Source organism: Sprattus sprattus (assembly GCF_963457725.1).
Source record: "Sprattus sprattus genome assembly, chromosome: 10".
NCBI lineage: Eukaryota > Metazoa > Chordata > Actinopteri > Clupeiformes > Clupeidae > Sprattus > Sprattus sprattus.
This window is the reverse complement of record NC_137908.1, coordinates 25,241,423-25,268,959: the sequence shown is the minus strand read 5'-3', so window position 1 is coordinate 25,268,959 and position 27,537 is coordinate 25,241,423. Positions and strand designations below refer to the sequence as shown.

At 44.0% G+C, this 27,537-nt stretch overlaps 1 protein-coding gene across 1 annotated transcript; it reads right to left on the bottom strand.

Annotated features, from left to right (window-relative positions):
* Positions 1-637: 637 nt before the first annotated feature.
* Positions 638-24,945, bottom strand: dido1 (death inducer-obliterator 1). Its single transcript, XM_080846279.1, has 18 exons — positions 24,859-24,945; positions 21,611-21,695; positions 20,317-20,432; positions 18,590-19,562; positions 16,613-16,955; positions 16,084-16,167; positions 14,804-15,019; positions 13,875-14,112; positions 10,441-11,041; positions 10,096-10,249; positions 9,793-9,909; positions 9,308-9,412; positions 8,368-8,527; positions 7,594-8,041; positions 6,824-6,977; positions 6,599-6,688; positions 6,292-6,487; positions 638-4,809 (listed from the first exon to the last, which is right to left on the bottom strand). Exons 3-18 carry the CDS (start codon positions 20,396-20,398, stop codon positions 1,049-1,051), a joined length of 7,722 nt encoding a protein of 2,573 aa, XP_080702405.1. The 5' UTR covers positions 20,399-20,432; positions 21,611-21,695; positions 24,859-24,945; the 3' UTR covers positions 638-1,048.
* Positions 24,946-27,537: the final 2,592 nt, after the last annotated feature.

Genomic DNA, 27,537 nt, shown 5'->3' with positions numbered 1-27,537 from the left:
TGCTGCTATTATGGATAGACAATACTATATCTATATTTAATTCTGTAAATAACTTTCTATATACTATATTGTATTCACCTGTACTGTTTACCAGTTTGTTTGTTTTTGGTCAAGGTTCTACATGCCTTTGTGAATTTTTTCTGCGTGCAAGTGCACCCTAAAACTTTTTTTTAAAGCTGTAAACCAAATTAACACATAAATGCTGGTTTTAATATTGACAACATTTGAATTTTTATAAATAGCAGCATTTCATGGGTTGAAAATGGCTCAACACGCCATTTATTTTTAATCACCCTTAACCTTTTAGACTGATGCTGACGTGGGGGTCAACCTTTTGGTACATCTTTGGTCATGATATTCATATGGCACATTTCCACTATGGGGTAAAACCATGGTATCTGAGGAAAAGCCAAAAAATTAACAAGTGAAACAGCCAAATTGATAGTGTCACAATCCCAAGAGTTGTACTGCTTTACCATAGCCACACACCTTAAGACAAAATGCAATACTTGAAGTATGTTTTAATTGACCAGCTGTGAACAAAATGTGGCATTACTTGACAGTATCGCAATGATGCATCCATTCAGTGTTTAAATGTAGAAAAGACAAGCATACAATGACCTTTGATGAGGGCAACTACAAGCGTCTTGTGTGTATACCAATGAACGCTATATGGCTTATTTTTCTATGTAGAAAAAAAATAGAGTTAAAAACAGCTGTATATACAAATACATACATATTTACACCAGCTTTACCATGTTGAGTGATTTCATGTCAACTTTAAAAGGGTTACCGAACAGCAGTAAAGTACTACATGGTATCAACTTCCTCCTTACAGAGCACCTGGACAAGATCACTTAGAAAGAGATAAAAAAAAAAAACCTTAAAAAGGTAGGTGAGCAGGCAAAAGTAAATACAAAACAGCAACATGAGTGCCTTCTCATGTCAAAAAAGAAAATACACAGTCCTCTTACGTGTTCTGAAATTAGAAATGTGTCAGTGGGGCAGAACAAACAAGGATGCAGTATAAAAAAGATAAACAAGGCCATCAGGACGAGCCTTTATCAGCAACAGTGTCGGGCTCAGCAGATTTTTCTGTGTCCTTTGAAGTCTCGGATCTGACTTCTTTTTTGTCATCTCTACGCTCTTTGCTTTTGCTTCTCTCCCGTCTGTGTCTGTCCTTTTCCCTGTCTCTCTCCCTGTCCCGATCACGGTCTCGGTCACGCTCTCTTCCTCTATCGCGGTCCTTCCCCCGGTCTCTCTCTCTGCTCCGTGACCGCTCTCGTCGCCTGTCCGTTTCCCGTTCTCGTTCCCGCTCCCGGTCTCTGTTTTTGGCCCGATCTCTGTCGTGATCCCTGCGTTCCGGCTCTCTCTCTCTGCCTCGATCTCGATCCCTTTCCCGCTCCTTGTCCCGCTCTCTTTCTCGCTCCTTGTCCTTGTCACGCTCTCTTTCTCGCTCCTTGTCCCGCTCTCTCCTCTTGTCAGCATCTCTTTCCGGTTCTCTGTGCCTCTCAGCATCTCTTTCTGGTTCTCTGTGCCTCTCAGCATCTCTTTCAGGTTCTCTGTGCCTCTCAGCATCTCTTTCCGGTTCTCTGTGCCTCTCAGCATCTCTTTCAGGTTCTCTGTGCCTCTCAGCATCTCTTTCCGGTTCTCTGTGCCTCTCAGCATCTCTTTCCGGTTCTCTGTGCCTCTCAGCATCTCTTTCAGGTTCTCTGTGCCTCTCTCCTTCCCTTCCTCTCTCCCTGCTCCGGTCCCTCTCCCTCTCACGCTCTCTCCCACGATCCCACTCACGTTCTCTGCTCCAGCGCTTGCCTTGGACCCTGTCTGCCCTGTCCCACTGTCTGCCTCCGTGGGGACCCTCCCTCTCCCGCTCTCTCCTGCGGTCCTCAGAGAGATCCCGCTGCCTCTCTTCAGACAGCCTGTCACGGTGGCCGACTTCAAACCTGCTAGGCCTCTCTCGTGGCTCGGAGTCGTCCCGGGTGGTGCTGCTCCTCCTCCTGAGCTCTGGGGAGTGCCTCCGCCAGTGGTCGTCCCGGTGGGGCTCTGGGCTGTGCCCTCCCATGCGGCCTGGTAATGGAATAGGGCCCTCAGGAGGAGTAGGAAGCAGAGGTCCCGTGTGTCTGACTGGTCTCATGTCACCGGGGCTGTTGTCAAAGTGATACCTTGGTGGACCTCCTGAATTGCTCTCTGAAAAATTTCCAGTCGGGCTTGGACCTCTAGGCCCACCAAATTGTGGTGTTGGCCCCCTGTGGCCTGGGAAGTCTTGGGGAGGATGGCCCCTTTGGTCTTCAAAAGAACCCCTTCGGGGTGGCGACGGGGCTCTGGAGCTACGAAACTGGCCTGGAGGAGGGAATCGTTGGCCTGGCATCTCCCTAGCAGGAGGTGGACCTCTGCGCCCATCATATACGTTGGGTGGGGGTCCTCTGTAAGGAGGACCTTGCAAGGGGGCTTGTTTGTCTCTGTATGATGGCGCTTGTCCTTGGTGCTGGTCCATACCTGGCTGGTAGGGCCTTCCACCATCATTGTCATACTGGTCGCCTGAGCCTCTCTGCATGTCCATCATGGAGTTAGAGGAGCTGTGGTCACTGCCCATGTGGTGAGGGGGTGGTGGGCCTCGCGGTCCACTGAAGTGGGCTGGGGGTGGCGCTCGGTTGTCAAAGCGCACTGGTGGAGGGCCAGAGAATGGCGGCAGAGGCCCTCTGGGTCCAGGAAAATTAAATGGAGGTGGGGGGGGACCACCAAACCTGGGTGGCATCATGCTGTTCTGTCCATCGTAGGTAGGAGGGGGGGCATGCCCTTCCATATACTGACCAGGGGGTGCCCCTCTTGGCCCCAGGTGCTGTGGAGGTATATTGCTGTCAAACATTTGAGGAGGGGGACCTCTTGGGCCCCCAGGAGGTGGGAATGGAGGTGGGAGACCCTGTGGGGCCATCATAGTTTGTGGAGGAGGACCTCTTGGGCCGTCAAATGGTTGCTGAGAACCTCCCCACTGGTTGGAGAAAGGTGGGTACCCATCGCCCTGCCCATGGGGAGGACCTTGCATGGGTGGGGGCCCCTGCATTGGTGGTGGACCACCCATTGCTGGAGGTGGGCCTTGCATTGATGGAGGGCCATGCATGGGTAGGGGCACTTGAATGGGTGGCGGTCCCTGCATTGGTAGCAAGCTATGAATTGGAGGAAGACCAACTGGACCACCTGGCTGGTAGGACATGGGTGGTGGAACATCCTGTGGACCTCTGTTGTAATCAGATTGGGTGCAGGGTATTGGCATGTGGGGCATATGTTGTGTATGAGAGTCCATACCGGATAAGCTGCCTTGATTCAGATCCTGAGAGAAATTAGCCAAGCTGGTAATCGACTGCACAGGGTTGCTCTCAGACGATGCTGTGGCATGTGATTGAGCAGAAGTAACTTCTGCCATTTTCTCTCGACTGGCGTTAACCTCCTTTAAAATGGTAGCAGAATTTGGCCAAATGCTAAAGCTGTTGTTCTCCGTTTCAGTCTCTGAGGTAATGACTTCCGTGGATTTCACAGCAGGCTCTGCAGGCATGTATTCTTCCACCATGCACGGCTCTATCTTCTCACCCAGTAAGGGAATCAACACCTCTGTACTGTCAGCTTCAAGGAAAGGTAGTGATTCAATCTTGACTTCCTCTTGTGGTGTCTGTGCAGTGTCTGTCTGCTGCGGAGTACTTTGTGGGGGTGTCACCTCAACAACAGGAAGTGATGCCTGAGTGGGTGACTCCTCTTTCTCAGCAGATTCAGTGGTTGACCTTCGACCTGCTGCTGCTTGCCTGGGGTCCCTGCTCTGCCTAGGATCTCGCCTCTGGTTGATTACTGGAGCCGTTGAAGGCTTGCCTACCAACGCCTCCACTTGTTTACCAAGCTGCAGCAACTGGCTGCTGGACAGTAACGATTTTGTGGGTTGGGAAATCAGTGGGTCAGGAACAGAGGCGAGTAATGATCCCTCCTGTTCCTCCAGCTGACGTTTTTGATCTTCAATCTGTTTGTTTAGGTTGTCCAGCATTCTCTGCTGCTCTGTCATTCTTGTGGAGTTGCCTCCGCCTTCAACACGCACGTCATCAAACATGGAGTCGTCCTCAGGGTCGTAGGCCACGTCATCTACCTCTGTATCACCAGTACCCTCGGCAGGCTTTGCGACCTCCAGTTGTTTAACAGCTGGGAGGACTTTCTCAGCTCCGTAACCCATACTGGGGTCGTACTCTTCCTCTGGGTCATAGGGTCGGTCATCTTCATACTCGTCAACAGCATTTTCTTTCTTCTGACCAAACTGTTGGACAATTGGGTCCAGCAGGGGGACGGCTGACATGGTGACTTCAGCTGAATGCGGGTCCGATGGAGACATGGAAGCCTCTGAATCTTGCTTTTTCTTGCCGAACAGCGTCTTCAGGATGGTCTGGAGAGGCGTGGCAGAGGAACCGGATGCAGATGGGGAATCTCTGCCTGTAGTGGTAGAGGCAGCAGCAACGGCTCCTGCCTTGATCGAGGACAGGAGAGAGAAGACGCTTGAGGCAGCTAACGAACTTGACGCAGCCTCAGAGCTGCTTAGCGCGGGCGGTGTGCCTGGGGGCGTCGTGCTGATCATGGTGTCCAGGCTGTGCCGGGTGGCTTTGTCCTGTTTCGCATCAGACTTGGTCACAGACACATGTTTAAGGAGGCCGGTGACATCAGGGTCCCTGGTTGTTTTGGAGCGCTTCTCCTCTACATCCAGAGGTGCGCCAGCTCTCTTCTTGTCCTTCTGACAAATCACAAGGCCCAGCAAAAGGTTGGGTCGAGCTGGCTCCAGTCCTAAAATGAAGAGAGGTCAAAATTAGATCATTAGAGTAGTCAGGTTAAATATATCATACATATAATGCATTAATGTATGAATACAAAAATGTAATTATAACAATTCACCAATGCCAAATGCAGTGTAATTCCTGCTGGCATCTAACATGGTAGTATAGTTTTCAAACTACAGTGAGATGAGAGCTTGTTGCAACAGACAAAAATAACACACGTGGCAAATGTAACATCTCCTCTAACAAATTTAACATTGTGCATTTTAAGGGACACTTAGCTAAATTGTGCATTGATTACTTTCACACAAGAAACATGCCACTTCCCATTCACAAAATGTCCTCTTAGTCACAAATATCCACATGAGCAAATGCACGCTTATCGAACACGCTTATTCCAAATAAAAACAATGAACATGCCAATAGTCATGATCATAATACATGATAATAATAATAAATGGTAGGCAGAACAATTCATATATGATGTAATGTAGGCGAACCATAAATTGACCATACTGAGTAGTGGTTAAAGTCTTTACATGTGTGGTGCAGACCCTTCTTTGTTCATGTGTAGTTTTTCAACTGGGATAACATCCATGTCTCTGGTGATACTGTGGATTTGGGCCCTTCACTTATGTATTGGGATGATTTGACCCCAAAACATACGTTCGATGTATATTTAGCATTTGTAGTTATATTTCAAGTGTGTGATGGGATCCTCTTCTGTTGATTTTCAGACAGCCAACTCTTAACACGACCTCTCCCAGCAAGGCAACTGCATCCATTTTCCCATGGCATTTCAAGATGGAGGCTGCATGTGACTTACCGTAGCTGCTGCTCAAAACTTTCAGCTAGACCTTGGGTCCAGTAGGGGCAGTGGAGTCTGACCATAGAACAACACAATTTGGATAGATTTCCTCCGCAGTAATATATGTTGTTTCCACAACACTCTCCTATGAACACTGACCAGCCTTACTGAACATGCATGAAGTATTCCGGCTCATTATATTCAAACGAAATGACACTTCCTTATTGATTCCCTTCTCTGTGCACTTAAATATAAACCTCATAATAGGAAAAACATGACACTAGGGTCAAGGGCCAATTCTGCCTAATAAATGCTCACAAATACGTAAGATCTTGCAATGGAAGAAAGATCATAGAAACAAAAGGCTGAGACTGATCATATCTAGGACAGCATCCACTTGAGATGCAACATGTTTTATTAAAATATACTTATGATACAGGGTTTTTACAGGCAAGGTGTACAAGCTCAGAATAGACAAGAGTGAATAAGAGACAGGAAAACACAGAGACAAGTGCCTTATTACATAAAGACTCTGTTGTGGATAAACAAGCTCTGATCTCACACAAACCTTCACCTGCATTAATATACTTACCATCCACGTTCATCTACAAAAGGAAACAACTTTGGAAAGTAATTCTGTAGTCGTCATGACACCTATGACAGACTCTCCTTGTTCATGCTTACCTGGCCCATTGAAGGGTAACAGTTTGGAAGGCAGGGGGTCCTTTGAACTCAACGGGATGAGGTAGAGGTCTTTGATGCGGCGGTTGTTGTTTGCGACCACGCCAAAGCGCTTACGACTGCTGAAATAAGAAAAGAGAGACACGTATGCCACCTCTTCCTCTTCTGTGGCGGGATGGAAGCGGATAAGACACAGCTCCTGGAATCAGACAGAAGAGAATACATAGTTATTGTACAGTGATTCCTAAACAGTTAATAATTAACCAATATCCCAATTGTTTGAGCTTATAGTATGCTTGGCTTTTCATACTTTAGATAGGGACGTCTTCAGTTTGCCCACATAGTCCCAAACTGTATGGGGGGAGATTCTGCCACCTATATGGATGGTGTCTGGCAAATCCTGAGAGATAAGAGTCACTGAATAAGAATCTATTCACCATCTTTTGACAATGATCAAAAATAAAAAGCCTTTGTTTGTCTTCACTATTTAAATGAAAAAAAAAAAAGAAAGAAAAACAAGCAACAAAACACCAACCTCCTTAAGATGCTCAAACGAGCCTGAGACAAGGTATGCTTTGGTGACAAACTTAGCCACTGTGTGCATGTTGATGAACCCTTTCCACACCATTTCCTGTCCAGACAGGAAGATGGCCGTTTCTCCCTCCGGAGGGGGGTGGGTGTCTACGGCACTAGAAGAGAAATACTAATTAATAATGTCTGGATTCACAGATACCTCAGCCACCCTAACATTAATTACTTCAACTGTGATATGAACACAACTGTACATTAAATGAATGTACAATACTAAATAACATTTCTATAATTGACCCTTCACGTCAACAGGGACTGACAATTGATATGTCTTTCAAAACAGTCAATACACAACTGTTCATAACCTAGCACAGTAATGTATTAATACAAACACCATTAAAAATAAGGGTTGCGAAAATAACTCGTTATTTTTGATAAATTAATAGAAAGAAAAAAAATTTAAGAGATTAATTGCATCCAATGATACCCCCTTGACTCCATTGCACACTTTAGGTTAGACACTGAAAGCACTCAGGGCTGGCCATATTAGTAGGGTTTGAATTGCGACCTCTAGAAAAATAGTTGCCAATATACTGCGTTGCGTTAATGGTTTGTAACGCAGGTTTTAAACGCCTTTCATGGCAAATTAATTCAAGCAATTCATTTAGATAAATTAATTTATAAAGCATGTCATTAGTTAGATTAATTATTTGACAGCCCTATTAAAAACACTTCATGCTTCTTTCAGTGTAACCGAAGGGGTTTTCTTGGCACCTTGAAGCTACCGCTTTTGACGTCACAGATCTGGGGATGGATGGAGGGGGTGCCGGTGGCATCGGGAGAGGTCCTTTGACCTCTGGCACGGCTGGCTCTGTCACAGGAGTAGGAGCGACCACCTCTGGCAAGACCTGTGTCACCATAACGCCAGAGCGATGGCCCGCCGTGCGTGGGTCTCTGCGGGTAATCAACACAGAGGAGACGGCCGGCATCACCACGGGCGATGGGTCAACCGGTGGCACATTAATACTGGCGCTGACATCCACCATGGGCATCGGAGAATCGTAGAGGGGCGCCTCGCTGCCAGGCTGCAGGGAGGGTGGGCCCTCTGAGTAGGGCGGTTTAGAGGAGCGTGGGTCAAGTTTAGCCTTGACTGGCTCCGGCTTCTTGGGGATGGACAGCTTGGGCTTTTTGGAAGCTGGCTCGTCATCTGCTGACTTCTGACCTGCAGGGAAAAAATGACCCAAGACCAAGAAGGTTTCAGAGATAAATTGACACACTCTTGTATGGAAAACTGACACTGCACATGTAAGGAAGTAGTTAATGTCGCAAAATCAAAGTGGATTCTTCTTTACACTACAGAGGTCTCATTAAAGGCTTCAATATTTTCTTGACTTAGCATAACTAAATTATGAGCAAGGGCCAAAAATAAATGGTAGATCATGCAAACAAAAAATTTACATACAAAATAATCAGATTACCTTCTAAAAAAAAAAAAATCTTTAACATTGTTTCCTTTACATTATTCCGTCTTAAATGTTCTGATTTTACCAGTGCAAATCTTGCAGTTGAGGTCGAAGAGATGAGCCCTGTGTTGGGCTGTGGTGTCTTTGAGCATGCTGCTAAAGATGTCAGGCATCACGCTGCCGGCCTTCCCTGCTGAGCTGGAGCCTGGGGCCAAGGCGGGAGGGGGGCAGCTGTCCTCCTGGTCCTGAAGATGGAGGAAACACACACAAAAATAAAAGACATGGCCATTAAAACACTGCATCTTCATAATTAACAAATGCCAATAAGCTCTTTCATACAGTTTCAATCCAAATTGATCCCAACTGGAGGCCATTGCTCATGAGGAATGGGTTAAGACTCCTGAGGAACGCTGTCAGAAGCTGGTGTCTGACTATCACGTTTGCAGCAGGTCATAACAGCAAAAGGGTGCTCTACTAAGTACTGAAGATGCTTGTCATGAAGGGGTTGAATAATTTTGACACTGCAGTAAATTCATTAAAGTCATTAAAAGTAGCATTTTGTGTTGAATTTGGATAGAACCCTTTTAATATTAGTTTCATTAAACTACTTAAACAATTCTTGTTTAATTTGTTTATTGCAAACAGCTGAGAAATTGTATATTTTTGCCAATAAACCTAAAAGGGCAATGGGGGTTGAATAATTTTGAATGCAACTGTATCTAAGCGCAAAACAGCGGTAGGGAGGTAGGGACAGGAGCAGTAAAAAGGAACCATGAAAAAGGGAACAGATTAGTGACACACAACTGCTTTGCATACATGTGCAAGGAGCACAGAGACGTGAATTGTATTTAAAGCAAAGGAGCTCAGAGCCTAGCGGTGAACCACACAGCCACAAAAAAGTGGATGGGGTGAGAGAGAGGGAAAGGGAGGATGGGGTGAGAGAGAGAGGGAAAGGGAGGAAGGAAGCTACCACTTACTGGCCCTGAAGCCATGCAAGGTGTCGCAGAGCTGGCAGGGATACATACATCGAGGTCTGATGTGGGTGGCGCCTCCTCCATATCAACATCAGGTGGCGCTGTATCCTGCCTGAGGCCTGATTTGGTAGGTCCCAGCTGACCCCTCCCCATCTCCTGAGGAGGTCAAATCCATTAGAATAAAAGTAGCTCTGATGCTACAATCAATACCATCAGTTAAGAGTAACGGATCAATTCATTGAGGGATTTACAGAAGGCATTTACCATTTTACAAGGACAATATTCCTAAAAAGCTCTGCCAGTACAAACAAGGACGCTAATAGAATCAGATCCTATGTGCTGGAGTCAGTGGTATCAATGTTAGTAGACATAGATTCTGAACAAATATGTCCTCACTGAGTATTATCATCAGGAGAGATGCTAGCTGGTTGAGATATATGTGGATTACTAATCAGACAACAACCATAAATCTTCTGCCATAAAACCACTGAAGGTGACGTCATGTCTCTGCATGTGTGGTAGTAAACAGACGTTACCTCTGTGTGTTCTGGTTTTCTCCAGCCAGAGGTTTCTCTGGAGAGCAGCTCCTCTTGTGTCAGTCTCACCAGCCTGAAGGGACTGACCTCATTACCAACCACCCGATAGAACAGTCCCTGCAACATACACACTCAATACATTTACATTTCTGATGGGAAACACATACCTGACAGATTGTATATAAAGGATGTGGAGTCTAGGGTGAGAGGAAGAACTATTTCAAATTGTGAGGTTGCTTGTTGTGGGTGCTCATCAATACACCACGATTAAATGAGTATATCCGACATGTGAAGTTGACTAACCTTGTTCTTTGGGTCCTTCAGGTTAAACATGAGAGATCTGTACTTGTTCTTGTATCTGCTGTCAGTGTTCATGTAGAGGTTGAACATCTCCTTCTCTATGGAGACGGCCAATTTCCCCACCTCACTCTCCGACATGGACAAGTCATCACTGTCACTAACCCTAGGTTAAGCAAACATTTAGACCACGGTCATTTATTCAGAATCTAATGAGAGTGCTGCTTTTACTCAATTGAATTTACTTTTAATTGAACTTTAATAGACTTGATAGAGAATACTTTAGAGCACCTTTGCAGATCATTGCCTGTTCATGAAATGATCATGAGAATTACTTGAGGTGGAGTAAACACTTGCCTTTTGTAGAGGATGTCTGTCAGGGAGCGCCTGATATTCTGCCTCATCTGGTTGTTAGGGGGCGCTGGCGCCGGGGTGGGCGGATGGGACGTCTTGGATGCATGAGGCTGGCTAGGGGGCGTGGAGGCGGACGAGGTTGGGGGGTTCTTGGTGGCGGAGGAGGACATGGATCCAGAACCTTCCTTCGGCTGGGTCTGATGCTGAGGATGCTGAGGCTGCTGAGGCTGCTGCTGCTGCTGCTGCTTTTTGGGGATGGTGAAGGTGCTCTTTGTGACGCGTAGCGCCCCTGTGACGTGATGGCGGGAACCAGGAGGTCCAGATGGGGAAAGGGTGGGGACAGGTGGGGGTGGAGGCCCTGGCCTTTTGGACTTGGAGGATTTAATGGGGGTCGGGGGTTGTTTTTTGGCCTCTTTTCCTCCGCTTGGTGCAGGAGCTGGTGCTTTGCCTTTGGAGCCAGCCTTGGCCTTGGGGCAGGGGGACTTCTTCTGTCCTTTGGGGGAGACAGAGGGCGTGACAGGCTTCTTCTCTGCAGGAGCAGACTCCTTGTCACTCTGCTCCTCTTCGCTTGCCTTCTCCTCCAATACTGAACCACAGGCTGAAAACAAAAAAAGACAGACATATATCATATAACTGTGGGGGATTCAGACAGAAGTGCACTATGCAGTACAATCACTGTACTGTCGTGTCTTGAGAATGTAGGTCTCACATAAAACATCAAGTAAACAACTTGCCATTTTTAAATTCATATATAATCTAGATTGTAACAATGAGGAAAAATAATCTTAAACAATATGGTGTGAAATACATGAGGTTATGTTTAGCAGGCTCACAGGGCTATTCGCATAAACACAAACTACAACTGTGCCTTGCCTTCAGTGTATTGGTCCAGGTATTAGATGCTTTTAAAAACATGAAATGTCAAGAGCTTGTGAAAAAGTAGTGTATATAAAAACGAAACTTAATAAAAACAACCCAATAATAATAACAAAACAAATCTAAAAATATACACGGAAATAACAGATACACAAAATGTAGTTTGCAGAAGCCTTTATTTAATACACTGTCTAACTAGCTTAAACTAAATGTGAACAGAGGCTAAATAAGGTGCAGCAGGAACTAACAATAAAAGGGAACTTGCAGCACTGCCTTCACAGATTTCTACCTGAAGGTTATTATCTATGAAAACAAAAAGACTTCAAAGAACACACATAAACATGCTGTTGTCATCAAAACAATATTTGCATACATATTGTTGTTCAATCAACTACACTGAATCCATTATCATACCCAGGCATTGAAAATCAATATTTTCTCCACAGTTCAATTATCTTACCAAGGGAAGATATCTGGCAGACAGTACATCACCTCAACAGCTTCACAAATACCCAAACAATGAGTCATGCTAACTAGGCCGTTATGAGAAAAACAAATGTGGTTGTGAATCAGAGAAATTCCACATAATATCCAGACTGGCTAGAAGTCAACAAGGTTGGTATGACTAGCATCTCAAGCCCCATGGAAATAATGCTGAAATTCTTGAGGAATAACTGCCTGCATCAAGAAATATAGCAAAGCACAATTCCCCAATGTGGAAATGACCTAAACCTAAAGGCTCCAATTCATACATTGTGACACCTACTGTAGATAGAGGAACAATCAGTTCTTTCAATGTGTGCAAATGAATGATTGCTGTCAAAACAATGCTCATTTCATGTCAAGATTATGGCCTCTTGCACAACACCCAAGAAGACACGAGCCACACAGTCTTGTCCTGTACATAAATAACACTTCAAGCAACTAACTTATGTTGATTAGAAATAAATGTCAAACAGCTGCTGTTTTTGAAGGGTTCTCTGAGGCGCTCAACTGCTTTGTGTCCTTATCCTGATAATTATGGCACTTGTATCACACCTCTTGTATCTTTACAGTTGAGGCAGTACTATAACCCTTTCTTTTCACTAAACCTCATCTATAATTCATGACATTGTAAACAATTATTTGAAAAAATGCTCTCCTATTCGATCATAACCTCAGTAGCATTTGCTATGACTCTCCAATGCCTATTCAGAATGATTGTCTATGCAGTAGTGGGAGCCACTGAAGGACTCCTCATATAGAGTATTAGGCATATATATCCTGCAAATGCATGAAATATCACCTGCCTGTAGTTTGTGTACAATCCCAGAGAAAATGTATATTCTTCTTATCTTTAAAATATTCACTGTGTGCAGAAACGGAAGCAGGGTTATTGCAATCTGCTCCCATAAAACTGTATGCATCTGTGTGGTTTGTGGTTGCAGGAGGAAGTAGCCTCTGAATCTTCAGCCTCTTGCGCTGCAGTCTTCTTCCATGCTTCAGTACGGGGCACCTCTGCTGATTCTCACGGCGGAACGGGCAGCTGGCAGCTCTTCTCCCTCCCTTCTCCTCTGGCCGATCTGCTGGCTCCGCGTGGCTTTAATTCCCCCACGTGTGACATGGCTCCGGTGTCAGGTGGCAGGTGCACAGTAGAGGGCAGGCAACGCAACAGGCCAGATATTGTTTTTTTTTCCCTCAAGTGGTCAGTCCCCAACAAGACTTCTCTCAAAACTTAGGCACAGCCAGCAAAATGTGGTATCTGTAATATCACTTTATTTTTTTTTCTTTCAAAAAGAGCCTCTTATCCTTCAGAGGGAATAAAGATGATTTATGGTGCATTGCATGCAGTTAAATTAAATAATACTTTCAGCTGCAGTCTGTTCTAGCTCTGGAAGTGCATTCCTGGGGGCTTCTCCCAGGACCAGAAACTAGTGCAAAGTGTGAGCGTAAACACTGTGCTATCCCTACTGAGAATAAGCCACTGACACCTACCTTTAAGTGAGCAACATGGCACAAGTCCTCTGTTCAACTCCAGTACTGCCAAGAACAGTGTGTGGAGAACAGACTGGCTCCAGAGGCCCCCCCCCCCAACAAACAGATACATACAGTCTACAAACAAGTACCCTCAGATAGACACACACATTTCAAGGCAAGGCACTTTGATTTCTTTCTGTTTCATTTCAAGGATCTAAAAATGACAAATCTCTTCTGTCAGTGTAAAAAACACTTAGACTGATATAATACAGTCTTCATTCATATGAAGTCAACATGACTTACATACTTATACCTGGTATATGTACTTACCAACTTCAGACATCACAAGACCTCTGTAAGCACCTCTCAGAGGTTTTGTAAAGAGCATGTTATATCCAGATAGTTCAGAGCACTGACTGTGCTATACACTATAGGTATATATACATATATCTATATTTATCAAGTGTTACCCCTCACTTGTTCATTAGAAATTCATGGATTTCACAGGTTCAAAGCTTCACCTTTTAGACTTAGACACCAATAATGAAGGAGAAATTGAGGATAAATTAAGTGTGGAAAACCTTCAAAGAGATACATACACGCTTTGTTTAACACAGACGGTGCAACGGGTGCAGTCTTTTCTGGCGTTACGGCATTGTAATTATGATCGCTGGACCAGGAGGACATGGCAGTCGGCGGCGGCTGCTCCTCAGCTTGCGAGTCTTCTTCGTCAACGCTGGCTGGGTCACCACCGCTGCTGCTGGGGTCTTCGCCCTCGCAGTCTTTGTCGTCCTCGAGCGCATCTTCCGACTTCCCACCTGCCTTCTTCTCTGTCTTCTGTGCAAACATACAGAGAGGGCAAGATGTCAGTGTTAAGGCATGGGTCAGGTGCAGTCCTTAACAAACAGAACAAGGTTTCCAGTGCTGTTTAGCCATTCATACGAGGTATAAGACCTTTTTACCAAATTGGTTGGTTTTATTAATTTATTTTATTATAACCTTGTGCACAAACGGATGGGCACTATATTTGTGAGGCATGCAGTGAGAATTTTAACCAAACAAACAGTTTGACCAAACTCAACATATATTTCAAATCGTAAGCAGCAAGCTTTGCTTACAAAGAGAACTATAGTATTCTATTAGAGAACTACTAGAAAATATGTTCACTGGGGATAGCCCCAGAAACAGTTCCAACTGTGACACACCATACCTCACATCTCTGGAAGTGAAACAGTTACACAAATGAACACAAACTATACAATTTGCAACCTGCTATCACTGTACCCATCATGAACAGTTACATTAAAAAGTATATATTTGAAGAGAGCATTTGATGAACAGCATTCATAAATGATTTATGATTAATTCAGTGTTCAGTATTCACACCATTTCTAGCCCCTTTTGTGATCAACCTTACATCACACAATACACAAGCACTTCACAACTCCTACTGAGAGGGAACTTTAGTGTTGTCCAGATTGATTACGGCCGAAGTCATCTTAAAGATTCTCCCCCAGCCCTGTGTTACCTTTGGAGAGGGCTTTGTGCCCACCGCCTTCTTCTTCTTCCCCTTGGTCTTGTCCTTCTGCTTGGGCTCCTTCACGTCGGTGATGGACTTCATGGCGGCCGCCGCGTGTCTCAGGATGCAGTCGTTCCCACAGTAGACAGAGTCCGGCAGTGCGTTTCGCCCACAGCCCGGCCCAATGCATTTGGGGAGATTCGAAGACGCCGTGCCCACGGCCTGCTACATATGGAAATGCAGAATTCCAGGAATTCTCAGTATATGCCACGTAACAGGATTGACCAACAAGTTTGAAGTGGTTTGTGCTGCTAGCTTTTAAAATTTTGGCTTCTGAAATTACGGTTCCATACTTTTACTTCACAACCAACACAGGGTAAGGACACATTTTTAATCTCTACCATTTCTAATAGTCAGCCACATGTCTTTGATGGATATTCACCCAAAGACTCTTTTGTTCCTCTAGATTAACTCATTTGGCCTTTGATATGGGGTCTCCAGAACCATAAGTCAACAGAATTAGGAGTGCATGCATGCCCACAAGCTCTCTTACCTGACACAAAGGTAGGGCTCTAGATTGGAATATCTCTCATGTAAAGAACATTTCAATTAAGGCAGTTTTTCTAGGCCTTTGCAAACGTGTGTGAAAAATATTCAGCATCAGCGATTGAACACTGTTAGTCGTTGTAAGCTATCACCCATCCTACTGATAATTACAGCTACGGTTATTCAAGTCCCATGTTGACAATCAATCGACTATGCATGTGTTCCGTACTAAATTTTACAGACTGATTTACCTTAAAAACAACTTTAACACAATTTCCACCAAATAAAATGATGATCACCAACTGCAATACATTTAACACAAAATCATCATTCTACTTTTAAACTCAGTGTTTAACATAGTTATGAGTTCCAAAAAAGCATTAGATAATTCTAAAGCCATCTAAACCTCATAAATACAATGTATAACAAAAATCTTTACCAGGTTTTTCACTTTTTGATTGTTTGCCCAAGCCCAAGTCATCACTTGCTACACTCCACTTCCTAACTTCAGCCTTTAATCTGGCCTGGTTTCATACTCTTCAATGTTACATTTACTTCTTTAAAATGGAATAGGTGAATTATTTAACTGAGAAGGACGTGTGAATTTTGATAAGTTTGTCCGTCAGGTTTACAGTCAATCCTGAAGTTGACAATGTGAGTGCCGCTTACAACCATCACCTGGCAACAAGACTGCTCCTTATAAGGTCGTGTCATGAGCTTGTTAGCTGAAAACTCACACTCACAGGAGAAATGGGAGGAAATGTCGGCCCACCATCACGCACATCTTTTTTGTTTTTGTAGTGTTTTGTGGCATCACAACCAAAACCCTAAAAAACATTCAAGTGTGAAGACCATTAATGTTTGATTCTGTGCCTTGAACTACTCAGATGTCCTGCCATTAATTATGGCACTGACCACTTCATTATATACAATGGCCCGGACATAAATTAAGTTCCTGAAGGCTTTGGAATCATCATCATCAGTAACAAGACAGTTTGAAACAAAGTCATTAACACAGCATCCATGGGATGAAGATTCATGTAAAAGAACGAATCATTTTCACAGATCTCTCTTTGTGCACTGCAAACAAGCAAACTAGTGTGGTTCCTTTCCAGAAAAACCCATCAACATTATTTTAAAAAGTGGAACACCATTTCCAGAAAGACATGGATGACAAAATGTTACGAAGAAAACTTCTACCAATTAAAATAGATTTAAATCAAAAGTAACTAATGGCTACTAAACTTTTTTTATATAAATATATAAACATACCGGCTGGAAAATCTTGATTTTCTTCTTTCCACTGGGGTTGGTGGCTTTCTCTATCCTGCCTTTGATTCCCAGGTCTTCACCAGTCTTCTCCTCAGCCATCTGGCTGCTGAGGGCTGACGGGCTATGCTCGGCACGCCTCGACGCCGGAGCGATACGGCGACCGTTCTCAGTGGCAAGGGACGATGGGGCTGCTGAGGAGCGAGGGGTCTGGCATTTGCTGGCATTACAGTTGGGGCAGATGTAGTCCTCCCCGTTGCGTTCCATCAGTCGGCCACGGGCCTCCGTGATGCCAACACAGTCGCCATGGAACCACTCCTCACAACGGTCACAACAGATCATGAACCTGAGCAGACACACCCATAAACAAGCATGAAGATAAGCACACCAGGACGCGCTCACACACACACACACACACACACACACACACAGAGACAGGCGAGAATATTCAGGGAGACAGACACAAACCCAGAGATGCACATGAAAACAGATCAGTACACTGATCAGTTCAGGTATACAGCATAGCAGCACACACAACAGACAGAGGCAACACACACTCACAAGTAAGACCGGCAATCTCAACACAGTATTATCATTTAGAAAAGGCATTTAACCAACAAACTAGGGCTGGGCGATAAAACGATAAAAATAATTATCGCGATAATGACTTCCCTCGATAAAGCTATCGTAACATTAATTAATTTTCAATAATATCAATAATGTCGATAGAGAATAATTAGGAACAGCAGTCCATTTAATTTCTGTGATGCAGCAGGAAGTTGCGGAGAAATGGTATCAGGGTGGCCGCGGGGCATTAAAAAGTCTTAAATCGCTGCGTTGTCTATGGTTAGGTCAGAGTGTAGACTGCGCAGCTAAAGCGTCTACAAACAAGTGACTAGATAGCCTACTAGCTGGCTAGCCTGCTAACGAGCTCTCTAGTCCTGTCAGCACTATTTCCACACGCTACACCACGCCCGCTAGCAATGTATTAATTTTTACCTTACAACGAACCAACAGTTTATGGAAATTAAACGGTGGTCACTTAAACATATTTATCACAGTGTGAGACAGAAAAAAAAACAAGTTTTACATTTACGTTACGTTCTAATATGTGACCGTTAGCACACCATTCATTCAACTCCATTGGTAGCTAACGTTACCACTTATTAGCCAGCTGTGCTGTAATCTGCTGTTGCTCTGATTTTGGGAGGTGGTCTCCCTTTTGCTTTGATCGCTAACTTGCCACTGTAACTCAATCCCTGGAATGCTTTGAGTAGTAAAACACGAACAATGTCCTATGTTTCCATTGTGCACTTTATTCGCACATGTTATTTTCTTGCTGTCGTTCAAATGATCGGAACTTCTTGCGTTAGGGCTGAATCTCGTAGCCTAGACTTGAGGGGATAACCCCACCCCCAGGATTGCTCCACAGCCAGGGCTCCTCTTTATTGGTTTATCATCGTATTTTCGCATTACACACATTTAGCTGATGTTCTTAAACTCAACCGGACGAACAGGTTATTATCAGACATCAGTTTGTTTACTTGGAAAGATTACTGTATATTTCCACTTTTGATTTGTTTTGAAGTTGAGAAATGTTGGGAGTTTACAATAAAGAAACATTGAAACCTTTGGTTTGCACAGGCGTTCTTGTCTGAAGCAAATGAAACAGACTTAATTTATATCGTGTTATATCGTTATCAAATGAAAATATAAATATCTATCGTGATCATTTTTTAACCATATCGCCCAGCCCTACAACAAACCATAATGAAATGCATATTAATCAAGCCAGGTAAAATGAAGGCCCGCTATGTTATTTTGCTCCACATCTGGCAAAGAAACATTGCTGGAGATGGCAGTAAAAGGCAGTGTGACACAGGAAACTGAAAACCCAGCAGTCTATTTGGTTCCTTGGGCACGCGCATCAGGCTGAAGATAATGAGTTTGTGAGTGATCATCGCACTCTAGAGGGCTTACCTCTTGTTGTGCTTTTGCCTGCAGATGCAGTAAAGAGCATTAGGGTCGTAGCCTTCATCATTTGAGCTGCCCTCATCAGACGATGAGGAAGACGATGATGACTCATCATCATCCTCGTCATCATCATCATCATCTTCGTCTCTTTTGGAGGGAGTGGAGTCCTTGCATGCTCTGGCTGGGTTCCTGCTAGGCCTGCTGTTCCTGTTGGTCTCCTCTGGCTTCTTCTTGCACTCCTCTACCTCTTCAGTCTCATTTTCCTCTTTCACGACCTCTGTCTTTTCTGCATCTGCCTGCTCGTCTTGTGATGGGGTAGCAGCACCTTCGACTGCGTCGTTTGCGATCTCCGGCTTTGTCTCCTCCCGCGCTCCGCCTGCTGCCTCGTCCTCCGAGCTTCCCTCATCTTCGCTGACTCCTTCCTCTTCTTCTTCCTCCTCCTCCTCATCTTCCTCCTGTTGGGCTTTGGCGCTTCTCGTTTGGCGACCCCTCCCCTTCCTCACCGTCTTCCTCTTCTTCGGCGAGGCCGTCTTGCCCCCAGACATCTTGACCTCAGCGCTGCCGTCGAAGCTGGCCTCTGAGGCAGTCTCTATGTCCGTGGGGGTCTGCGATGGGGGGTCCCCACCACTACTGCCCCCACCACCCTCCAGGTTGGCTGGAGCACTTCGGCGTCCAGCTCCCCCACGGCCTCTCTTGGCGGTGAGCAGGAACTCCTCCAGCTTGTCAGTGCGTTTGGCCTGGCGCCCGCTGCGCCTCACTGGCCCCTCGGCCGCCGCCGCCACCTCGCCCGGCATCTCGCGCTTGGCGATGGTGGTCCGTCGGAAGCCCCAGGTCTTCTTGAACTCGCTGCTGGCGGGACTAGCTGCTTGTTTGGCTGGTTTCCCGGGCAACTCCTCTAGTTTCTCCTCGTCACCACCATTATCTCCTGACTGAGTGCCTTTGCCTTCCTGCTCGTCTTTGTTGTCGTCGGTAACGGTTACTATGGGAGGAGAAAAGGAGAAACAGGTTAGTGATTCAACTGTGAAACTACTGAACTGCACTTTTTTTCCTTAAGCGAGGTGATGGGGGGTGGGGGGGGTGTGTGTGTAGGACACTAAACAAGACACATAAAAAGCAGAGGGTGGCAACAGACAAACTTGAAAAACAGAACGGTGCGCAGCCAGTTTTAAATCAAATCAGGGTGATTTAAAAGTAGATGAACCAGGCTTTCCTCGAGCGGTATGCCAAGCAGGTGGCTATGGTAGGCAAAAACACACTTCAGCAGCTGACGTGATAATTTATAGGATTCATCCACCATGCTGCTCATGCACACATACCACATTCAGCAGCTCCTTTTTAAAAATAAATCATCCCAACCCAGTGCTGCTCATGCACACATACCACATTCAGCAGCTCCTTTTTAAAAATAAATCATCCCAACCCAGTGCAGGCTGGTCCCAGCATTGCAGCCAAAAGCACACGATCAGCTTCCACAGAATTATCAGGTCCTCACCAGCACTCGGCTTGTAGGAGGGCACAGAACTGCAGTACCCATTAAGCTCCCACCACACATTTTAGACCCAAAACCTACATTGTGCCACTCATGAAATAACAATTTTTTTCAAGATTTCTCCCCATTTTTATACTAAAAATGTAATATCAGCACTTCTTGAATCCAAAGCCATTTCAGATTAAGCCAAACAAAGCCTGGTTAGCTTAATAGGTACTTGCTGATTTCCTGGGACTGTGAGTACCTTGCGAGCTGCTCTCAGCAGGCTCTTGGGTGGCCCCATGCCCAGAGGATAGAGGCAGCCCTGGGCTTGTGCTGTCCTCCATAGCTGGAGTCTCTCCCTGCCCTCAGACACAAAGTCTACAGGCAAGAGAGACAAGCACAGCACACAGATGGAAGTTACCCTACTAGCGCACACTTGGAGGGCTTCACATCAAATCTGAGGGCCAGTCCATTCAATGATGTTTGCTTGAATGAGGAGGGAAATGTCACTATATATAGGTGCTCCAAGCCTACTTGAGACTAGTCGTGATTCAAGATCAGTCTGGAAATTAAAATCAAAACTGTGTCGAAAGTATTTATTTATTTCAATTGGAAATGGAAGTCTTAAATCGCGTTTGTTTCCTTTGCAAATCATTAGAAAATGTGCAGGTTATGTTTGTAGGGTACACTACAAACATAAAGGCACTTAAAGTTATCTGAATCAAACTTTTATTTCCTGAAATAACTAAACCACTAAAGACAGGAAATTGGACCTCGTTCAAAGTTGACTAAAAATACTGTTTCCAATTTCACTCATAAATATACATAAACACAATAGCAAGACAGATGGCAAATGCATTTTATTAAAGGCCAAACTTCTTATTTTCTGTTGCCCGCTTCTCAGAATCTATATATCGACTTACATTCGTATGGGCCTGTACTAAGTCATTTAAATAGCCAAGTCTATCTATATACAACCCACTCGGTCACAAATCTTTTCACTGAAATGCAGAGAACCGATGAGGAAAAGGCATTATCTGCCTCGTGGACTGCATTTTCAGTATCAAACGCATTAACCAAACACAGGCCAATTTGCAAAGAAACAGGCACCCACATACATGCATACATACATACATACATACATACAAATACTCTTACTTACATTGCATGTTTATAAAGGCTATGAGTTGAAACAATTTGTTTGCTAATCTGGCCTGTTTACTAAGCCCTTTTGATTGACACAAAAAGCTCTGATTTGGATTTGCATGCAATGAATGTACCACGAATGAAACATGTTTTGCAACAGCCAGACTTCTTTCTGAGAAAGGCACTTTGACTAACCATGAAATAATATACAGATTAACAGTTGAGCAAATTCACACTCATAAACAAGTCGCAATTCATTCTTAAATTAAGCCATTAGTGGTAGGATCAAATTTCAAATGTTCTTTTAGGCCGTAATATGGACAGTTAATCTCATTGGTAATAATCTAATGCCTGCCACAGTCTAAGTGAATAGGTCAAGGCTATCGTGGGCGAATGACACCCAAAATTACCTGCTTCTTTAGGCTGTTGACACTGTAGTTTCGAGAATTCCTCTCTGTTTACAACAGCAGTGTCTCAACGCATCACTGCACAAACCTGTGGAGAGAACACAACACAACATTAGATAAGGCAACAAGCAGACCAGTGACAAGATCAACAACATTGACCTTCACATGTAATGCCAACTCTATAGACTCAACGATGAACTGGCCACATAATCTTACAGGAAGTTTATCTCGACATCATAACATCAGATAAAAGACTTTGATATTTTAGTGGTTGCTTAAAAATGCTCAGAAACATTACTTAAGTCAACAAGGGAAAACTATGAAAAGCACAACATTAGTGAACACAAGGCCTTATTTCAGTCTAGTTACTGTTAATTCTGATTCCATTTACTGAAACCATTCCTCCAGAAGCAACGTGATGGAACAACACAAATATATTGTTTTCTATTTAAATGTTGACAAAACAAAAACCAATTGATCTGATAAGTCACCCTAATTCTCATCAGTCACAAAACACATGACATCCACTTAAGTATTGTGACTGTTTATTTAGAATCTGACCTAAGGTTATTATAAACAGGAAAACCTGGACTACACCTTCAAAAAGTAGGCCTATTGTGTAAAGGCCATTAGGCTATAATGCACTGATATTTGTCCCAAGTACAGAAATGTGGTACTGGGCTAGCCAAACTGGTGGCTTTAAAGGTACAGTCTGCGATTCTAATCCCATACAGTTTGACAAATTCAGCAAATTGCCCCTAGTGTTCAGTGTTTGCGCCAAAAAAAACCTCTGGTGTTTGTACACAGCCTTGGTTCTGTAAATGGGAAACGAATATATTGGCTCAGACTACGCCATAAACAATCCTAGCTAATAAACACTGCTTCAGGAGTATGGAAGAAAGAGGTGTCATTTGATTGGCTGTTGAGCTTGATAGACAAACATGGCCTATATTTATCTGTGGGCCATGCAACTGTTGCACCTGCTCACAGCAGTGGGGCAGCGTGCAAGAAGCTCAGGAAACGAAAACCAAAGCATTATCCAACCAATACGCTAATCAGATAGTCACTAAAAGGTGCCTGGTTAAAACTAGTGTATGATCACCCTATTGTGGAGTTGGGAATATTGGCTGCCTAATTAAATAATACACTGAATCAAGTTATCACACTGATAACCTATAATTGAAACAACCTACTACAACATTCATGTGTTCCACCAGATTATACCAACCATCTTTATCAACGGTAAATCTTCAATGTAGACTAAATGCAAAGATCACCATTTCAAAAGACAATACTAAATTGCCTACACAGGCATCAGCTTTGAGCTTAACATAGAGAATGAACTTTCTTATAGGTCCACTCTGTTTGCACAAATTATTCTTAAGTACACATTCTTAAGCTCATTCGATCTACACATCTTTTTCAAGATCCATGCATTTCAGAAAGCATTAGAAATGCACAATGGGGCTGTCAGATCCAGTCTGTTCACTGCGCCTCCAATAGAATGAAACACTTGATAGATGAGATCACTAGATGGAGCCCTGGCGTTATTTGAGCTCCCTCCATTTTGGAACAAGACATTACGCACTAATGTTTTGTTATATACTGCATTTCTGCGGTTATCTCGAAAAGTAACGCTAGGCATGAAACGCCAAGGACAACAAATTTGATCGAAATAGCAAAACAGTGTGCGCATTGCCGACACTGCTGCCCACAGTACAGCGCCATAGAATAATAGGACATGCAGTCACAGCTCAACGAGGCCGAGTGAGGTTTGCTTTAGGTAGCTATCTAGATAGCGTATAATGGTCTATACGAATCAGTGATGGGATACTGTCTACCTGATTGCAATAGCGTCTGACCCGAATCGACTGAGTTCACTTCGTTCTTGATTTTCACAAAATCTGTCCGTAAGGATTAACAAACGGCGAGATAGAATCAAACGATTTAATTCAGCCATTTAGCTAATGTTAGGTAGCAGTCGCCGCTATCTAGGTTGCTTCATATTCGCGAGGCAGCACTAAAACACATTGTTATCGTTACGAAACATCATCAGAGAACGTTAAATGATCGGCATGTTCATTAGGTGGCAGATATTTTAAAAAATCCGTTTGCATACATAGCACTGTATAAATGTCCACTCACATACATTATGGAGGAATGCACCCATGATTGCACAGCGACCAGACAAGGACAGAAGGTAACAATTCGCGGGCTCGATACGCGCAACGTCACTTGGCGTGTGGTCCTATCTCAGAATGAACCTAAGGCAAGTAACGTTAAACCAAGCTAGTAACGCTGTGGTGTAATATTGCTTACCCAAGACGCAATAACAACCTCGGGGTTATGTTAGTTGGCTTCTATATTGAACTGTTTGGCCTCAAGGTCAGGTTACACAATGTGACTTCATAACGTTACGGTTAACTGCAAACATGACTAGCGTTAAACTGCCTAAATAAAAGACAAACGAAAACTACACAAGTAATGCTGCCGTTCAACGTTAGCCTGGTGTAACGTCATATTGCTGTCTTCAAAGAAAGTACAAGATGGATAATAATTTCAAGCGCGACGACGATTATAGTAACGTTCATGCGTCACCACCACAGTTCAATCACACAGAAAATAGCATGCTACGATAATGTTAACCAAATGTAGCAGGAATTAGCGTTCGGCTAACGCTTCTCCCTGGGATAACGCACGTTAATTTAGTGAGTTTAAAAGGACGTTTTAAGTTCTCTCCAACCAACAATCCGCTAAAGGAACTAGCTGTTAGCAAAGTGAGTCCAGTTGTGTGGAGCAAAGTGAACGCAAAGTAACGTCATAACGCTAGCTAGTTGACGCCACCATGTCATAGCAATAGGGTATCTGGTAATAACAAGGTATTGAAGTCCACAAATGATGGCATATGCACACTAATGTTAGTTTCGCCTCATGTTTGAAATACATTTGATACATCCCAAATACTAAGATAACTCACAAATGATTTGAAAACGCGACAAATTGTTAAGAAAGCAACAGCTCTGTAGCTAACGTTAGCTAACTTGTCATCTCAATTTACCTAGCCTGCTAAGGCTTCAAATCGACATCATGGCGTGTCCGGGTAGCTTAACGTAGCCAGAGAGGTTACACCACAGTAAGCTACGCACGTATACAGGCTATCCTGCGAACAACAGCGGTATAAAACACTGCACACGTACAATAGTCAATAGTGTCTGTCCGTGCACGTTTACAGCAACATATTTGTTACTCACTTGTTGACCACGTTTTCGTTCTGTACGACTGAATATTCGGTCAATTCTCCATTTTCTCTTCGTGTAGTGACCAGCAGAATTGATTGGCCCAGCGCGTGAACTGATGTCCAACACCACATATAAATTGTAGCGCCACATCAGGCTGGGAGTGAGAATAGCTCCAGGCACAGTTCAGTGGTAAGCAGTTGTGTAAGGAAATTCAATAGATACCAGCCTGAACTCCGCCCACAAAACTTTTGGTCTGGGAGATTCAGTCTGGCTTTGAGCTAGTTGGGACTTCAAGTTTTCGGAAAAGCGATCTGACCAATCAAATTGTAAGGGCGGGCTTTATACGTTGATGGACAGATGACCAACCAACGCTTGAGTTGATTAGATAGATAGATTATACATCGAACAAAGATGGCGCCGTCTCGGGAGCTTAGTGGGACATATTTTATATGATTTAAGCTATCTACACGACCTTTTTATGTCTACATTGACTCGGTTAGTTGTGTATGTGCAACACGAATGTTGGCCAGTGGTTAGCACTGTCGCCTCACAGCAAGAAGGCCCTGAGGGCGCGGGGTCGAATCCTGGTTGTTTCTGGGGTTTGTATCCCGTTCCTTCCAGGTCCTTTCTGTGCAGAGTTTGCATGTTCTCCCCGTGACTGCTTGGGTTTACTCCGGGTACTCCGGTTTCCTAGTCTGGGAAGTCCCGCCCCACTTCTTCCGGCCAAATTGATTTTGCCTCTGCACTGGGTCTGGCCAACTTTGGATAGCCATTCATTTCAAGATTTCCAGAATCCTTGGAGCCAATCACAAACTGGCTTTTGGCTACCTGGCGCGCCATTGGCGGATTTAAACTTACCACGGCTACGTTACAAAATCTACTGCACGGAGAGTTTTTAAACATTGGACATGGTGGCCGCCGAAGCACCGCAAAACTTCGATAAGGCAAGTTTTCTTTGAAAACAGAACAGAAACTTGCCCTGGAACAATTCATACAGAAAAATTGTGTTTGCTTTATTACCGATCGTTGTATCGTTGTATAGTATCGTTGGTCTGATTGGTTAAAGGCGTGTCCAATTACGTGAGTGAAGTGGATCGCTGATGAGTAGTTTGCCAGACTAACTGAGCAAATGAAATGCAGTGAAGGGGCAGGGAATTCCCAGACAACCGGTTTCCCCCACCATCATAAAGACATGCATCGTATGAATCTGGATGAATGTTGGAATGAATGTTGGTGGTGGTCGGAGGGGCCGTAGGCGCTGATTGGCTGCCACGCTTCGTCAGTCTGCCCCAGGGCAGCTGTGGCTACTCTCGTAGCTTACCACCACTGGTATGACTGTCTGAATGAATGGACTGGACCGGACTGATCTGTAAAGCGTCTTTGAGTATCTAGAAAAGCGCTATATAAAATTGAAGTTGATTGATTGATTGATAGGTCTTACCTGAAGCACTCTAGACCATTATTGATAGGTTATTGCTAACGCTTAGACAAAAAATCCATTGAAACAAATAGTAGCTAGCTATAGCCTTGCTGCTAATAAGTACGTGAGCAGGCATATCAGCGCATTCAGGCATATCAGGCATATCAGCAGGCATTGACAGCGCATTCATTTTGAAAGAGGAACAGAGAAACGCGATCAAGGCATTTGTCAATCGAAAATATGTTTTGTGCCGTCCTTCTTACGGGATCCGGTAAAAGTTTTAATGTAGGCTATCAGATGGTCATACTATGTTGCTCTGATTAGTTGTAGGTATCCAATTGAGCGAAGAGGCATTTTTTTTCCTGGTTCGTTGAAACACGCCCCATAATCACAGCCCAATGGCTCAGCATCAGACTCATATTCTGACTAGAATTATGAGTATGACATCGTCAGGCTACAAATTCAATACAATCCAAGCCAATTCTATCCACTGTTTTAAAAATTTAATAATTCCCCATGCACCATGGGGATTAAATTCATGTTCCCAAATCGCGTTAAAAAGGGGGGAAATAGAAACCTAATGAAGAACAACATTCGTAGAAGGCATGGTAAACTGTAGTTTTAACCAAACCGTGCCATCAAGACCAAGCCATCGTAGTCTATGGGGATTTTGGGCAAAATACTAGATTGGCTGAATTAAAACATCAATATAAGGAGCCAATCAGTAGCCTACATTCACTTAATGTCAGGGTCAGTAATTGGCTTTTTTAATAGTTTATAGTCCAACCAAAGATGGTGGTTTGAAGGGGGTAGGCTGCGTACACCAAACGAGTTTCAATATTGCTCCTATACATTATTGGATTTGAACGGGATTGGGGAAGTGCATTGCAGATTTTCCAATTGAGGTTGCAAAATTAAGTTTGCACAATTCTTGCTAATAAAAAGATCAGCTCTACTTAAATAGGCGACATAAGCGCCTTGAGAACATATATTGTTTTGGCGCTATATAAATACAATTACATTTAATTGAATAAGTGCCATGCTAGCATCAATAAACAACACGCATTGGTTACACATTACAAATAAAGACAACATGATCTGTTGATATATCTCTGACTCATGCTCAGTTTATTTCATGACTTTCATGCCATCTTGCATCTTGCTTGACAGATGTCACATTGTCATAGTTGGATTAAACTAACGCACTTATGACATCAACTGAATAGTTTGCTGACAGACATCATTGATTCATTACTGCATCCTATGTACTT

Coding starts and splice junctions, on each gene's coding strand:
- dido1 (XM_080846279.1), bottom strand. CDS start 20,398: ATGGAGGACAGCACAAGCCCAGGGCTGCCTCTATCCTCTGGGCATGGG. Junction 10,250..10,440: donor ATCCTCTACAAAAGGCAAGT/GTTTACTCCACC, acceptor ACCTAGGGTTAG/TGACAGTGATGACTTGTCCA. Junction 4,810..6,291: donor GTTACCCTTCAATGGGCCAG/GTAAGCATGAAC, acceptor TCTTCATTTTAG/GACTGGAGCCAGCTCGACCC.